The sequence below is a fragment of the Poecile atricapillus genome, chromosome Z (assembly GCF_030490865.1).
Source record: "Poecile atricapillus isolate bPoeAtr1 chromosome Z, bPoeAtr1.hap1, whole genome shotgun sequence".
Lineage (NCBI taxonomy): Eukaryota > Metazoa > Chordata > Aves > Passeriformes > Paridae > Poecile > Poecile atricapillus.
This window is the reverse complement of record NC_081289.1, coordinates 123,092,532-123,106,852: the sequence shown is the minus strand read 5'-3', so window position 1 is coordinate 123,106,852 and position 14,321 is coordinate 123,092,532. Positions and strand designations below refer to the sequence as shown.

Here is a 14,321-nt window from a genome sequence, read left to right as displayed (position 1 = left end):
TCTGGAACTGGAATGCATAACCAATCACCAAGGCTTCAACAATCCAGTGTGGTATGAGCAGAAGACCAATAGCTCTGATTCTACTTCTAGATGGAAACTTTTAAGCCCGATGAAGAGTCCAGGTGTTTTACTGCCACCAATCAGGAAGGGGCACTGACATGGGAAACAGATGGTGCAAAACTGGCTGTACAGAGCACCTCCCATTACAATGCAGTCTGATGGAGCTTTCCTGTTCCACATCAAAGTTAGCTGAACGCACTTTTTTAGCTGGCTGCCACCCAGATAGTATTCAAACTATTAGATACCTGGGATGCTGGGACTAGCACAGAATTAATGTCATAATGGAAATCACGCTCTCCATGGACTCACAGGTAGTTTGATTCTGTATGCTCCCATTTTCACACAGGCAGTAAGTACTACTACAAACGAGTACCTAGCCAAGCGTCTAGACCAACCCAGAACATTAAAGCCAGGCAGTTTTCAAGGTGTTGGCATAAAATACATGAACAATTTTTGTGGCATGTTTTATGCTCCAGTGAAGACGAATTCTCAACAAAGACATTCAGTGTTACTGCTCATTTACTTCAACAGTCTCAGTATGAATTTTTTTATTTTCACAATTTTTAAATTACATTATTTAAAGAAGTGGGTGGAGGAGAGTAGAGTAACATCCTGTACAGGCCTGACTAGCTCCATACCCATTGAATGCTGCATTTATTTTAAGAATCATGTTTCACAGATGTTACATTGTTCACAACTAAATGAATCCATATATTTTAGGCAACTATTATGCAGATACACTCTAACTAGCAGGAAACACTTTTTAAAAAAAGTTTACCAGCACATATATTTGAACTATATAACAAAGATTATTTCTGTCCTCTGTATTTTTTTATTTTGTTCAAAAAGCTTTAAAAACATTACAGCAGACAGTGTAATTATGTGCAGGTTGACCTCAGCTGGGTGCATAATCCAAAGCCTGATTTAATCACAGAAGAGTCAAGTCTTACATTTCCTTTGCTAATACTCCCAAAACTTTTCCTATTACTCCTATTTTTTTCTATGTCTTCTATAAAAATATTGTGATATGACACATAACAATTTTAGATAAAATCAGCCATAAAGATATTTTTTCAGTATCTTAAGCTCCTTCATACTTATGAAATAACTACAGAACACCCCATTTTCCTATGAATTTAGATTGTCAGAAGCCTGACAGTATTACCTGCCATTTCCAAGAAAAGTTCTAATATTCAAATTGAAGCATATTCAGTTTCACAGGTAAAACTATGGACAGCTATTGTCAGAAAGAAGTACAGTGCCGCAAACATAGTAGTTTTAGATACTCCGTCCTTTGTCCAGAGAACAGCAGTCCCAAGACTAAAATACTCAACCTTCCTGATGATGCACTGGCAATAGTCCACAACGAGCTTCAGATAATATAAATTAAAAAGAAGTAAAGCTAGAGTTTACATAAAATCTGTATGCAAAATTTTAGCAACTGAACTTAGAAGGCAACTTTTTTTGCATCAGAACATGCTTAGAACTGTTTCTCATTAAACAAACAAAAGAAACAAATATACTGCCACATGTACTGACAATAAGCAGAAGTCTCAATTACATGCAATCTTCACTACAGGCAAACTGCTTTTCTCACTCTTACAATAATGTGGTCCTGTACTTCAATGTCACCCATTATAGTTAAGAGATTAAGACTTGCCAGGATATCCAGCTGTTCGCATGATTGCATTGCTATCAATAATCTTTACCTTTGTGGTAAAAAAAAATAAATCTGTTGCATTACTGTAGCAGCAACAGACCAAAGTCTGACTCTCCCACACATATCTAAAGTACATTTTACTGCTAGGGCAGAAATAATCTGAAAGAACTCAAAACCTAGATAGAGAGGGAGGATGCCATAAATAAATTAGATAATATTGACTAGCATGGGAAGTGCTGGATCCAGCACTACATCTGTCTAACCTCTTAAGATTTAAAAAAGATAAAAACAAGTGAATTCCATACTAACTTGGAAACAACAGAGCAATTGACCACCTACTGAGTGCACGAAAAGTGTCCAGTTTTTTTCAAAGAGGCTTCTGAAGACAGGGAATTGAAGTGTATGCTGATGCACTGCCAAGGCTGTTGTCTGGATTTGGAAAGTTTTTAAAATGGCTGTTTAAAGAAGAGGTGAGCTAATTCAACTAATTAAACCAAAACCACAGATAAAACATACATAACAAACAAGTACGAAGTTACATGTATTCAAAAAAATGACCAGCAAACAGTTTGCTGCTGCTGCTTCACCAAGGTCAGTGAAGAAGAAGCTGGAGGAGGTTCTCCAAGGACCAGTGCAGAGATACCCTTGCAGCTGTGGAAGACTCCGCACTGGAGCAGATGGATGGGCCCTGAAGTAAAATGCCATTTCATAGAGAGCTCATGCTAGAGCAGGCTCCTGTCAACTTGTGACCCCATGGACAAGGGAGCCCACACTGGAGAAATTTTCTGACAGGACCTATGATCTCATGGAGGACAGACACTGGAGCTGTCTGCTCCCCAAGGAACATGAAATGGACTTACACTGCCAGAAGTCCATGAAGGTCTGTCTCCTGTGGGTGGGTCTCCATGTTAGAGCAGGAGAAAAACATGGAGTGGTAAGGAAAATGCATGATGAACTGACAACCCCACCTCCCTGTCCTCCTATGCCATCCAGGGAGAGGACATAGAGAAATCAGTAGGGAAGCTGAGCCCAAGATGAAGGGAGGGGTGGTGTGAAGATGTTTTATGATTTGGTTTTATTTTTCATATCAAACTCTGATTTATTAGCGACGGATAAAATTAATTTCCCCAAATTGATTCTGTTTTGCCTGTGACAGTAACTGGTGAGCGATCTCTTCCTGTCCTTATCTCAACCCATGAGTCCCATCATTTTCTCACCTGTCCAGCTGAGGAGGGGAATCATAGAGCCACTCTGGTAGGCGCCTGGTACACAACATCTACCCACTGCAAGAGTGCACCCCAGAAGCGTATGACCAGCACAGATTGCTTGGCCTCTTTTCACTCCTATCAGTGATCCTCACTTATACTCAGGTTAACAGCTCCTGGACAGTAACAACTACCTTTGTTTAGTTCTTTTACACTGCCTACCAAAATGCACTTCATTTCAACTCACTACCCATACATAATATAACTCCACAGAAAAATAACTTGAGTAAGAAAAACTGAAGTAGTATTTTAATGCAGCCAAGTGAGCCAAAACATTACTTCCATGTATGCATCATAATTGAACAATGCAACTTCTCTCCTCCCACACAAAATTCTAAATAGAATTCTCAGCAGAACTGTATGTACATATATAACTTGTTGGAAAATCACAAGGCTCAAGCATAAAGCTGTCAGCTCTGACAACAATGTATGGCACACTAGAACTCTTCCGAACGCTCAAGAGGGAGGTGTCATCAACCATTAAAAACTATGCATCTCTTTCCCTGTAAACAAGACAAACATGTAACACCATGCAGGTTTTTTTCTTAAACTGTCTGGTCACCTTACCTTACCGTGTGATGTGGCTGTGCCACTCCTTAGTCAGATTGTCATGTGAAATGAGTGTCTATAAATACCAGGTATTAGTTTGAATTTAGTATGTTATTTAGAGTATGATAGCCACAGAGGAGCTACAGAAATCAGAGCAAAGAAGAGCTAACTGCATGGGAGCACTCATTGTACAGGTGTGCTAAGTTTTCCTATTAGCAACACAGACACAGGTATTCATATTGTAACATAATTTCATGAACGAAATGGATCTATTTAGGTCTGTATTTCAGAGTTATTATGGCATTTTTGGACTCCTTGCCTTTGGAAAGGGGCAAAGTAATTAAAAGTTAAAGTCACTAATGAATCACTGGTTGGTTGGAACATGGTAACTGAGCAAAAAGACTTCAAGGCAACACCTCACCCTGAAGGCTTGGCAAAGAACTTACTTTAAATGTATCCTAATGAGTTCTAAGTAATTTTTTTTTCCTACAGGTCAGAAGACTAAGTATATACATTATATAAGTGTTCAGGCTGTGCAGTAAAATACTGTAACTTTTGGTCCACAGATTATCTTCTTCTACTCTTCTGAACTATGCTGTTAGTCAGAAAAATATACTCAAGAGCATCAAAATTGACAGCTATCTAAATAAACTAATATTTGCATAGAACAAATACATTTAGCTAGCAGGTATTATAGTCTTAAAACCCTTCATGTAAGATTTGCCATGTAAGGACATGAGCCCAGCCAAATACCCCAAAGAGCAAATGTTCTTTTATGAAAACAAAGAAGAACATTTGATGGGAAGAAAAGAAATTAAAGAGGTACAATCAATTTCACTGTGAAGCCAGCTCATGGGAATTAGATCAGCAGCACCGAATTAGTACTCTTAGAAGTTTTACAGTGCATTAGGCATGGCAGCAAATAATTCTCAGATGTCTGATAAGTCTACTGTTAGACTTTTTAAAATCTAATTCAAAGCAGGTAAAGCATTACCACAATACCAGATTCTAAGTATTGTGTGGGTGAATTTACTTTTTAAAGATGACTCAACAGCTTGTCCTATCAAAAGAAGATTCCACTTCCCATCCCTTCTTGCATCTCTTCTTCCCAGTCTACTCCAGTTCCATGCTCCCTCTGCTCTCAGGTGCACTCTACTGGCTTTAGTATTTCTCAGATCCTTCAACACACGAACTCAGCATGTGACAAAAAACTACTTTGTGGTCTCTCTTGGAGTAATTTCATGAGGTTTATTGAGTTGAATCGGCATACTGAAAGGACAGAGAAGCAGAACAGGAAGGAACACAAAGCGGACGGGGGGAGGACAGAAAGCGATAGCATCCCCCCCCTGTCAACACTAGCAAGCTGATGATCCAGTTCTTCAGCTCCCTTCAACAACCCAGCTGATGAACCACCTTTAAGCCTGGGTGACAGATGAGAAGTAACTCAAAGGCCCTCTGTGTATTCTTTCAATTCTGGTAGAGTTCAGCCTCTATAGCACCTTATACAACAGTGCAATCATGGAAAGGCAGGCCTAGGGAAGCAGCATTTTGCATCCCTAAATGCAATTTTTAAAATTTCCAAGCTCAAATGGGGATTTTATTTAAAAGCTGAATATATCCAAAAAAAGCCCAGTAGAAACAACTTATTTACAGTCCACTATTAAGAACTAAAGGCTAAATAAGATACCAAGAAAATCCTTAGATCCCATATCATAAATGTTTTTCCTCCTACCTTAAGAGCAAGTATAGCAAACTACAAGCTATTAAATCACTTCCATAACATAATAGTATTTCAGGCAGAAGCAATTTATATTAGCACCAGGGGAACACCGACTTGTATTCTGTAGTGCCAACTGTTTGAGTTGGTTTTATTCCTCTTCTTAGGAAGAAGTGAATGGGAAAGGATGCTCAGTTTAAATGTAAAAGGGAAATAAAATACATGTGTGATAGAAGAGCATAAAACACATTTGAAATTACACATACCATTTACCTATTCATTCAGCTCCTCCCAAACACCTCCAATATTGCAAGTAGTTTGGGATTTTTTTCATCTCCACCCATATGTGAATTTTTTTCTGAATTATACTACTCTGAAGTGACAAAATGATACAATTTAAAATTTGAACATTTGATGATCATGAACAAGTTACACATTTCTGAAGGCTAAAGAATTTGAGCTCTGAAGCCACAGGGCTATTTGCACTGTAGAAAAATTACAAACCCAGAAAGTTCTACAACTAATCTACAGATTCCTCCCCTCAAAAGTTTCACAATTAATACATTCACCTCTTTCACATTTCTTGTTTTTCTTCTTCATTTTTTAAATTACCTTTCAACAGATGTAAAACACACTGTTTTTTAAGTTCAAGTTTTAAAAAAGAAAGCTCTAATCAAAACTAGTTCTATTTTAAGCATGGGGTTCAACTAGAAAACACAGTAAGGTTCCTTCCATCATAATAATCAATGATTCTAAGTTATTGAAAATCTTTTACAGCACTCCCTAAAGTAGCTCAAACAAGTCATGATGGAATACTGTTATGGGAAAAGTTGTACTACTATGAATTTTAGATAACCCACATAAATTGTCTGCAAGTCATGATAAACAAGTGCTAATTGATTATTCAAATAACATTTTTTCAGAGGAAAAAAAACCCAAATTCATCCAGTTCCCTCATACTAATACCACAGCATTTTTCCAAAAGAAAGTCAGAACCCACTTGCCTACAAATGCATTTTGGAAAGTACTGTAACACTAGATAATGAAAAATTTGGGTTGTTTTATGCATTTAAGAAATTAGAAGTACTCAAGTTCCTTTAAAGCAAAATTCAAAAGTTTGCTGAATGACTGCAAGTGTTCTGTAACACCTTTCCAGAAGCAAATCCTTAACAAAAAAAGTCCACCAAGTGTTCAAATTTGTCGGAATGGGTAATGTTTGTCATTAGTAATCAAAAAATCTCACAGACATACATTTGACCTTCCTACAAAATATCACACCCAGAAAATAACAGGTAGAAAGGAAGCCCAGAGATAGGGTCTTTACCACTGAAAGGTTTTGAATTGAAAGCAGTATCTGCCCAAATTTTTGTAACTGATGAGTGGAGTCACACCAATAGATCACCCATGTTCTATTTACATCTACAGTCAATGGCTCCAGATGATTATGTCCAAAGTCTGGCTTGCCAGGGAAGCTGTCTTCTCATCAAAACAGATACATATACATATTGACTAACTCTCTGATGCTCTGTATCCCTTGAATACCATTTCCCCTCTCTTTCTGTCCTAGCTTCCTTCTCTCTCTACAATATTTCTGCTGACTAGGTTTTCATTTCTTGAAAAAATATAGTTTGGCAGATGTATCTTTAGCTGGACTGAGCCCTAACTTCAGCTGAGGTTTTCTTCTCTCCAGTAACAGCAATATCCTGGTGCATTGCAATGTTATGTTTCTAATAATATTAAAAAGGAAATGTTAAAAGAACATCCTCAAAAACAAAAACATATAGTAATTTCCAAAAATTTCTGCTTCTCAATACCTTCTATAGCTTTGTGGTAGCAATATTTACATATGTAAAGCACAAAATCCTCCCTGACTATTTGTAAACAGGGTCTTGTTGTGTTACAGAAATGTAGAAAGATTGAACTATTAGAGTGAATCTGCTTTCAAATTCAACACCTGACTGGGTAATAATACTATGTCAGACAGAAAAGGAGAGAAAAAAATGCTTAAGAAAGCAATATTAAACAGCATTTACTTGAAGGCAGGACATTCAATTGAAGAGAAAGAAAATAATGGTGGAAAAAAATGAGAAAAAAAACACAAGACAAAGGTAAGCACAAAGAAATACAACCCAATATCATCTAAGAAATTAAGGAAGCTGTGAATCCTGAGTAGCCCAATGGAATATAGAACATGTATTACATAGGTTGTTCACACCTCTTCAAAATATTCTGTCATATGAAAATGCTACAAACAGGTACCAACGATTTTAAACAAAAACAGGAGAATTTATCTCGACATCTATGGTAAAAAGGGGAGTATCAAACGAAATGATCACAGCATCAGAATACTCCCAAGTAACAGACCTAAGTGGTTCCCCAGTCCCACTTCAGGCAGTTAAAAAGACCATATACTGCATTTTTTTTTTCCCTCTTCCAGGTATTTGCATAAGAAAATTAATTATGAGATTTGAAAGCTGCTGTCTGCAGTTTCTAAAAATTAAATCCCGGTTTACTGACTAATAACTGCTGTATTCTACAGAATGCACTTTTATTTTTTAATCTAAGATTTATATTCTGTCAAGAAAGATTTTTCAACTCAATGCGTTTTCCTTTGTGTACACATAAGTTGCCCGTATTTTGAAGAAATGCACACCGTTTTAAGCACCCTGACTTTCGGATACAGCTGCAGTACTCATTGTCAACTTGCTCCAACAGTAGCCCAATACTAGCCAGAGTATTAATATCATGTAGTTATCTCCAAAGAGTTTGGAGGCTATCTGCCTGTTCTACAGAGCACACCCTACAGCTGCTGACATATTTTATTTTGGTTATTTTCAGTTATTTTATTTTGTTTAGTTACAGTACTAGTTCAGTGCTAAAACAGCTTATTTACAAAAGATTTATAATCCAAACAGTGTTGTTGGAAACAAGCATTAACTGTACAAATAAAAAGGACCAAAAAAAGCATTCCAACAAAAGTAGCCTGGACTTTCAAATGCTCAGCATTAGTCTTGACTCTGCTCTTCTCATGTCAATAGGAAAAAAATTTCCACAGTCTTATTTTAATCGTCTGTACTGTCAATGTTAAATCCAAGCCAGTGTTCTCTTCCCTCTTGAAACACTTCATGTACCATCTAAACCTAACTACTGCAGTTCATATACAATATTCAGTTATTCCTTCTTCTTGCACAGAAAGATGTTACATTGGTTTTGATGGAAAAACTACTGCTGCTAGCATTTTTTCCATGCTACTGGAACACTAAATACATTTTGTAATGTTTTATATTTACTTTTGCATTATTTTTGAGTTTAATGTTGAAATTCTTTAAATCTTACTGTGCCTAGATGCAGATCACTGAACAGCAACCAGTCACTTCACTTTTGGAAAATCTCCACTTTTGTTACAGTGCCCCACTACCTACTATATAAACATTTATTTTAGAACTGAATGCATATGGCCAAAAACAATGAAATAAAATTCTTCTAGTTACTGAGACAGTCCTGAATATTATTTATTACTAAAATATTAGAACAGCTTTGACAAAACAAAATATTATTGGATATTATTCACCTTTTTTGATATAAACAGAAATAAGTGACAATATTGAAGAAATACATGTTGGAAAGTAACAAATACAAAATTTCATGACATATAACTGAACTAATTCCTTGACACTTCCTCTAATTTGAGAAGCATATTTCATTCATTCAAAGCAAAAAAACTTGTGTACCAAACATGCAAAAGTAATTTAGAAAAAAAATTATCTGATTTTGAAGGAAATAAAGTGAAATATTGTTTTCCATTAAAAAACCTTACATTTTCTTCTCATACAAGTTGTTACTGTAACAAAATATTTTTTTTTTCTTTAGCCTTTCTAGTTCTTTGAATCAAAAGAAAATTAAGCCAAGCAGAACTATTCTCATGCTTAGCAAGTACCTCACTAAACAGGGGACAGAAATTAAAAATAACAGTAGACCCTCACTTTCAAGGCAGTCTAAAGTCAGCCACTGAAGATAAGATGCTTTCAGAGTTACTTCAGAATTTAATCAGGAAATTAAAATGTTTGAACTTTCATATTAAAAAAAAAAAATTTAAAAGAAGGCACACAGAGCAGGGATACAAAATAGTCTTTGTCTATCTGCAAACACTGGAATTCATAGATTTTATAAAGCAAAAAGAAAACCAAAGCAAGCTTCTGACTAGTTTTATACCTGGCACTCAAGATCCTACAGACTATCATCCACCAAATTTCAGTCTACCAGAGCTGTAAACCAAATTTCAGTCTACTAAGAGCTGTATGGAACAGGAGCATTCCCAGGGGCTGAAAATTCAGTGATGCTGAAGTAGACATGTAACACACATACAGGCCTCTCAAACTCTCAACTCGTTATGCAAGAGCACACACAAATGTGTCTGAGGCATGACTAAGCCACCCACCCCTTCAGATCACAGTTTAACACCATTTTTTATTCAGGAGAACCTTCAGCCTTTTGGAAACACAGAATGGAAAAAGAGATACAGCACCATTACTGATATTAGTAAACCCACAAAAATTTACAAAGATCTACACTTAGCCTAGGAAAAAACTCCTCTCTATGTAGGAAGAACATCAACAGGAAACTGGCAGGACCAAGAGCACAGAGGCAAACATTTTCTGCCTTCTTGACACAAAATCTAGTATTTTGGAAATACTGCCCAGGAAGGGCATTCCCATGGGAATCCCAAATAAGGATTCAATGGTATACTCTCTGCTGAAATAACATACTTTTAACTTTTAACTGAGTACCTGAATATTTTTTTCAACATGTATAAACTTAATGAACAAGTTTCTACTTTAAATAAACTCCTCGCCTATTTCAAAATTAATAGTTTTATCTGAAAAAAAACAAAATAAGTGCTATTTCAAAACTTCAAATCAGGCAGATGAAATGAATCCCAGGTCACACAGCTCCTCTGCAACTATTTTACTTACTCATCTTGGATCTGTTTCTACTTGCAACATTCTAATGGTTTGTTAAAAGCCTAAAATTCGGACTGAGATAAAAAATATTGTTACAAAAAGCAACAATTACTAACTGCCATGAAAATAAACTGGCATGAGAATTTATGGAAAGCAAGGAATGTCCAAGCAGTGGATGCTAAAACAATGAACATGAGGTTTGGTGGCTCACTTTGCTTCTCCACCCCAAAGAATACAAATCAAGAGAAACTGTAAGCATTTATCAAGTAATAGTCTAACTGCACAGAGGAATTTGTCCTGGGAAATAGAAGAGATACATGAAATAACTATAAACCACAGAGGCACATTTTAAGATGCTAAGTTGAGGACTCAGGAGTTGCACAATTTTACATTAATGTAGACCCTTCACATTCCCTCCTAAATACCATTCTGGTTACCAGTGCTTCTCAATCACTTCCTCTTTTCACAAAAAATTATTGTAGGAGACAAAATTGTTTAAAATTGCTTGGATCCAACATTCCTGCTATCAGCTGACAGAATTCCAGCACAGATGGAAAAGTAATTCGTAAGATAAAGCACGGATTCAGCAGTTTTCTTTAAAGTACAAAAACCTTTACTTCAGAAATACCAAGCAGTGCCCATCATCCACTGCTTCATTTCCTTAGAATTGCAATGACAAAGAGTATCAGTATTTGCTTAAAGAAAGACATTTCCTGTAGACCAAGTAAACCCCTAACAGGTAAGGAAAAGAGAAACCCGAGAGCCAAGAGGGAAAGAGCAGGTCATTCCACTGGTTTCTTTCCTTAAACATGAGCTACCTTTAATTAAAGAAGGATCAACTTACACAACTGCCAGAAGTACAGCTGTATTGACCTCAGGTACACTACCAGACTGGTTATCATGCGAAAGAAAGGTTGTACTGTAGTCAAATACACACAGAGGCTCTGCCATTTTGTCTGCAGCAAGTTCAGAACATTAACACAGAATAAAATTATGTTGGTTAGAGAACCAATTTATTTTTGCCAGTGGTACTGGTACTAACAAAATAGAAATTTATATTCTCCAAGAAACAAATAGTTCTTGCTCAGTAATTCTTAACTAGTGTTTACTCAAAAAGACCACATCCCTGGAGTTAGGTATCCAGCTCCAAAATTCCATGTTTAACAGGGACTTCTCTTATCCTGCACAGCTTCTTGTAGAAAGTGCTGAATTGAAGGCTAAATCTAATCTAAGTGTACACTCCCAAACATTCATGCAGTCAAAAAAAAAACAGTGAAAGACGGTATGTTTTCATATTCTGTGGTGAATCTTATCAGACTAATTATTACTTGCACACCAAATAGCAATACTTAATTCAAATAGAAATGAAAAAGAAATCAAAATTATATATCATAACACAACAGTTTGGAAATAAACTTTTACCTGGAAACGCTATACTTGGATGTTCTTACCATGATTACATCATTGATACTACAATTTTCTCATACTCTGTAACTCCAGTCACCAAGGAAAAGCCTGGCCTGAATTCCAGACTCAAAACCCTGCCATCAGAGAGCAAGAAGATATGCTCACACTCTTCAAGGAAAAAAAACACCACACAGTTTTTAAAAGAATATTGGCAGGATATATGCAGGTAGCTGAAACAGCCAAACTTGACCTATATCCACAACAGAATTGAGATGATGTTAGCAAAAATAAAGAATAGTCTAACCTGACTCATAGTCACACCTTGATAGATCCGGGTACATTCTGGACCAAGGCCACTGAAGCACAAAAATAAGTGTAAAATTCTCATTTTATACCAGGGAAATCTCATACAACTCAGTCATGAAGACCAAGGAAAGTGTAAAAATTCTCATACACTGATGCTAAAAGTTAGTTAGATGGGCATCCTCAACTACTCTGTCTAGAACAGTACGTGGTGTAAGGAAGCTATGAAGTGTCCTGAAACATCCAAGTCTCGACAGACAATATTAACAGCAACACAACAAATACCCACTAGGACCACACAGCTTGCTTTTTTTTAACATTCCAACTCTAGGAACTTCTCAGCTGAACAGAATTTGAACTTACTCCACTGGAGGACAAAACCTCACTATATAAATACGAGATTCAGCACCCGGAGTCTGTACGAACTTGGATTTTTTCGATCGCAAACGCCTAAGCTGTACTATCAAAATAAACACATGTTGCTGCTCTCATTTAACAGAAAAAAATTCAGACCCCAACACATCCTGGTGCAAGGCAATGCAAGAACAAAAATATGGGAGCAAGACCTTGCCAAATTCATCAGATATTTATTCACAACATCTGACTGCACAGAAGAAAGTACTGAGCCATACTCAGATGAGTAGGAAAATCTGCACCTCCTGAAATCCTGGCCCTAGGGACCTTGGAAAGGTTAAGCCTCACTTTCTTGCTAAGGAACAGGACAGTAAGAACAGGAACGACTAAAAAAGATGTCACAGATTAAACTGAATGCGACACTGAAGTGGGAGCATCCGGACCACGCAGTAGCCTCACCTCCTGAATGCGCCTGCGGGCCCTCTGGAGCACCTCCTCGTATCCCTTCTGTCGCAGCTCACTCAGGCTCTCGTAATACTCTTCGGGGTCATCGGTCTCGGTGAAGAGCACCTGCGAAAGGATCTTCCAGCCACAGGTATCCAAGCTGTGAACCAAGTAACCTTGCAGCTCGTAGCAGAGAGCGTCCATCTCCTGCTCGGATAGTTCCGGCGCTCCGAAGAGCACCGTCCACATGCCCGAGGGCTCCTCGGGGAAGGCAGGCAGGTAGGGCTCCAACTCCGAGTTCACCGAGCACAGCTGCTGGTGCACGGCCCTCAAATCTTGGAAGGAGAAGAGGCCGGCCCAGCTGCACTCCTCCCCCGCCGGCTCCGCGTCGGGAGCGCCCAACTCGCTCGCCCGCGGCGGCGAGGGCGGCAGCGAGAGCGCGGCGGCCACGTCCTCCTTCCCCAGCTCCAGCACTTCGATCTCCTCGGCGGCACCTGCCGCCTCCGGGGCGCGTTGCGGCCTCCGGGCCGGGCTGCCCTTGGCGCGCAGCGGGCTCTTGGGTAGCGCCTCGGCCCGGGGATGGGCGCAGCCCCGGGGCGGCCCCGGGTCCCTGCGCACCGCGGGGCCGCCAGCCTTGGGGACGGCTCCGGCCTCGGGGCCGCCACGGCGCAGCTCACGGGAGCCGCTGCGCTGGCGCTGCGCCGTGCGGTTGTGGCAGGTGATGGCGAACTTGCCTTCGATCTCGTTCCAGGCCACGATGAAAGCGAACTTATGCTTCTCCCGCTCCTGGAAGGCGTGCGGCCTGACGGCCACCCAGTCGGCCTCCAGCGTCTCCTCCAGGGCGAAGGCGGACATGGCGCTGCGCGACTCCGCACACGGGCACACGCCGCCCGCCCTCCGCGTTCCCGTCCCGTCAGCTGCTCCGCAGCCCCGCACCGCCTTACCGCCCACCACCAGCCATCTTAGCGGCCGGGGTACGAAGGGGAGGGTGCGCTGCTTCCCCACCGGAGCGACGAGGAAGTAAGGGAGGACGGGAGTCGCCTCCTCCCGCTCCCCGCGCGGGTCCCGTCGGTCACCAAGGCGGACAATGCGCGGCGCCCCCGCGGCAGCACCGCGCGCGCGTCACGTGGGGCGGGATCTGTTTACAAGCGGCGGCGCTGCGGCAACTCCTCGCCGGCCCCGCCCCCCGCGCGGCCTGCGGCAGCCCCGCCCCTCGCAGCGCCTTCCCCCATTGGCGGAGGGTGGTAGGCGGAGCCTCGCGCCCCGGCCGTGCCGCGAAGCCGCCACGCTCGCTCTCCCTGGGTGGGCGTGGCAGGGAGACGCCCCGCCCTTCCCCATGGAACCCAGCCGTTCGGACGCCCCCGCGCTGCGCCGTGCGGAGGGGCCGCTAGGGGGCGGTGCGGCGGGGGCTCTGTGGGAACGGCGCGGCGGAGGCGGTTAGAGAGAGGCGGCGCGGGGCGGGAATGGTTCAGTGGCTGTTGTGTGTGCTGGTTCTGACTGGGGATTGAAGCAAAATACTTGTAAGATTAGTTGTCAGGAGTGCCTAGCGGCTCGCCGTGCAGCAGGAGTTTGCATTCCTGGTTAGTCTGCGAAAGAGTGCA

The 14,321-nt window shown here is 40.5% G+C and overlaps 1 protein-coding gene across 2 annotated transcripts in view; it reads right to left on the bottom strand.

Annotated features, from left to right (window-relative positions):
* The window catches only part of JMY (junction mediating and regulatory protein, p53 cofactor), a 65,576-nt gene extending 51,858 nt beyond the window's left edge, over positions 1-13,718 (bottom strand). For both annotated transcript variants that reach the window (XM_058865053.1, XM_058865054.1), the window contains exon 1: positions 12,736-13,718. In XM_058865053.1, coding sequence (XP_058721036.1) covers positions 12,736-13,575 — 840 coding nt within the window. In that variant the 5' untranslated portion in view covers positions 13,576-13,718. The remainder of the gene's footprint in view (positions 1-12,735) is intronic.
* Between the last annotated feature and the right edge of the window lie 603 nt (positions 13,719-14,321).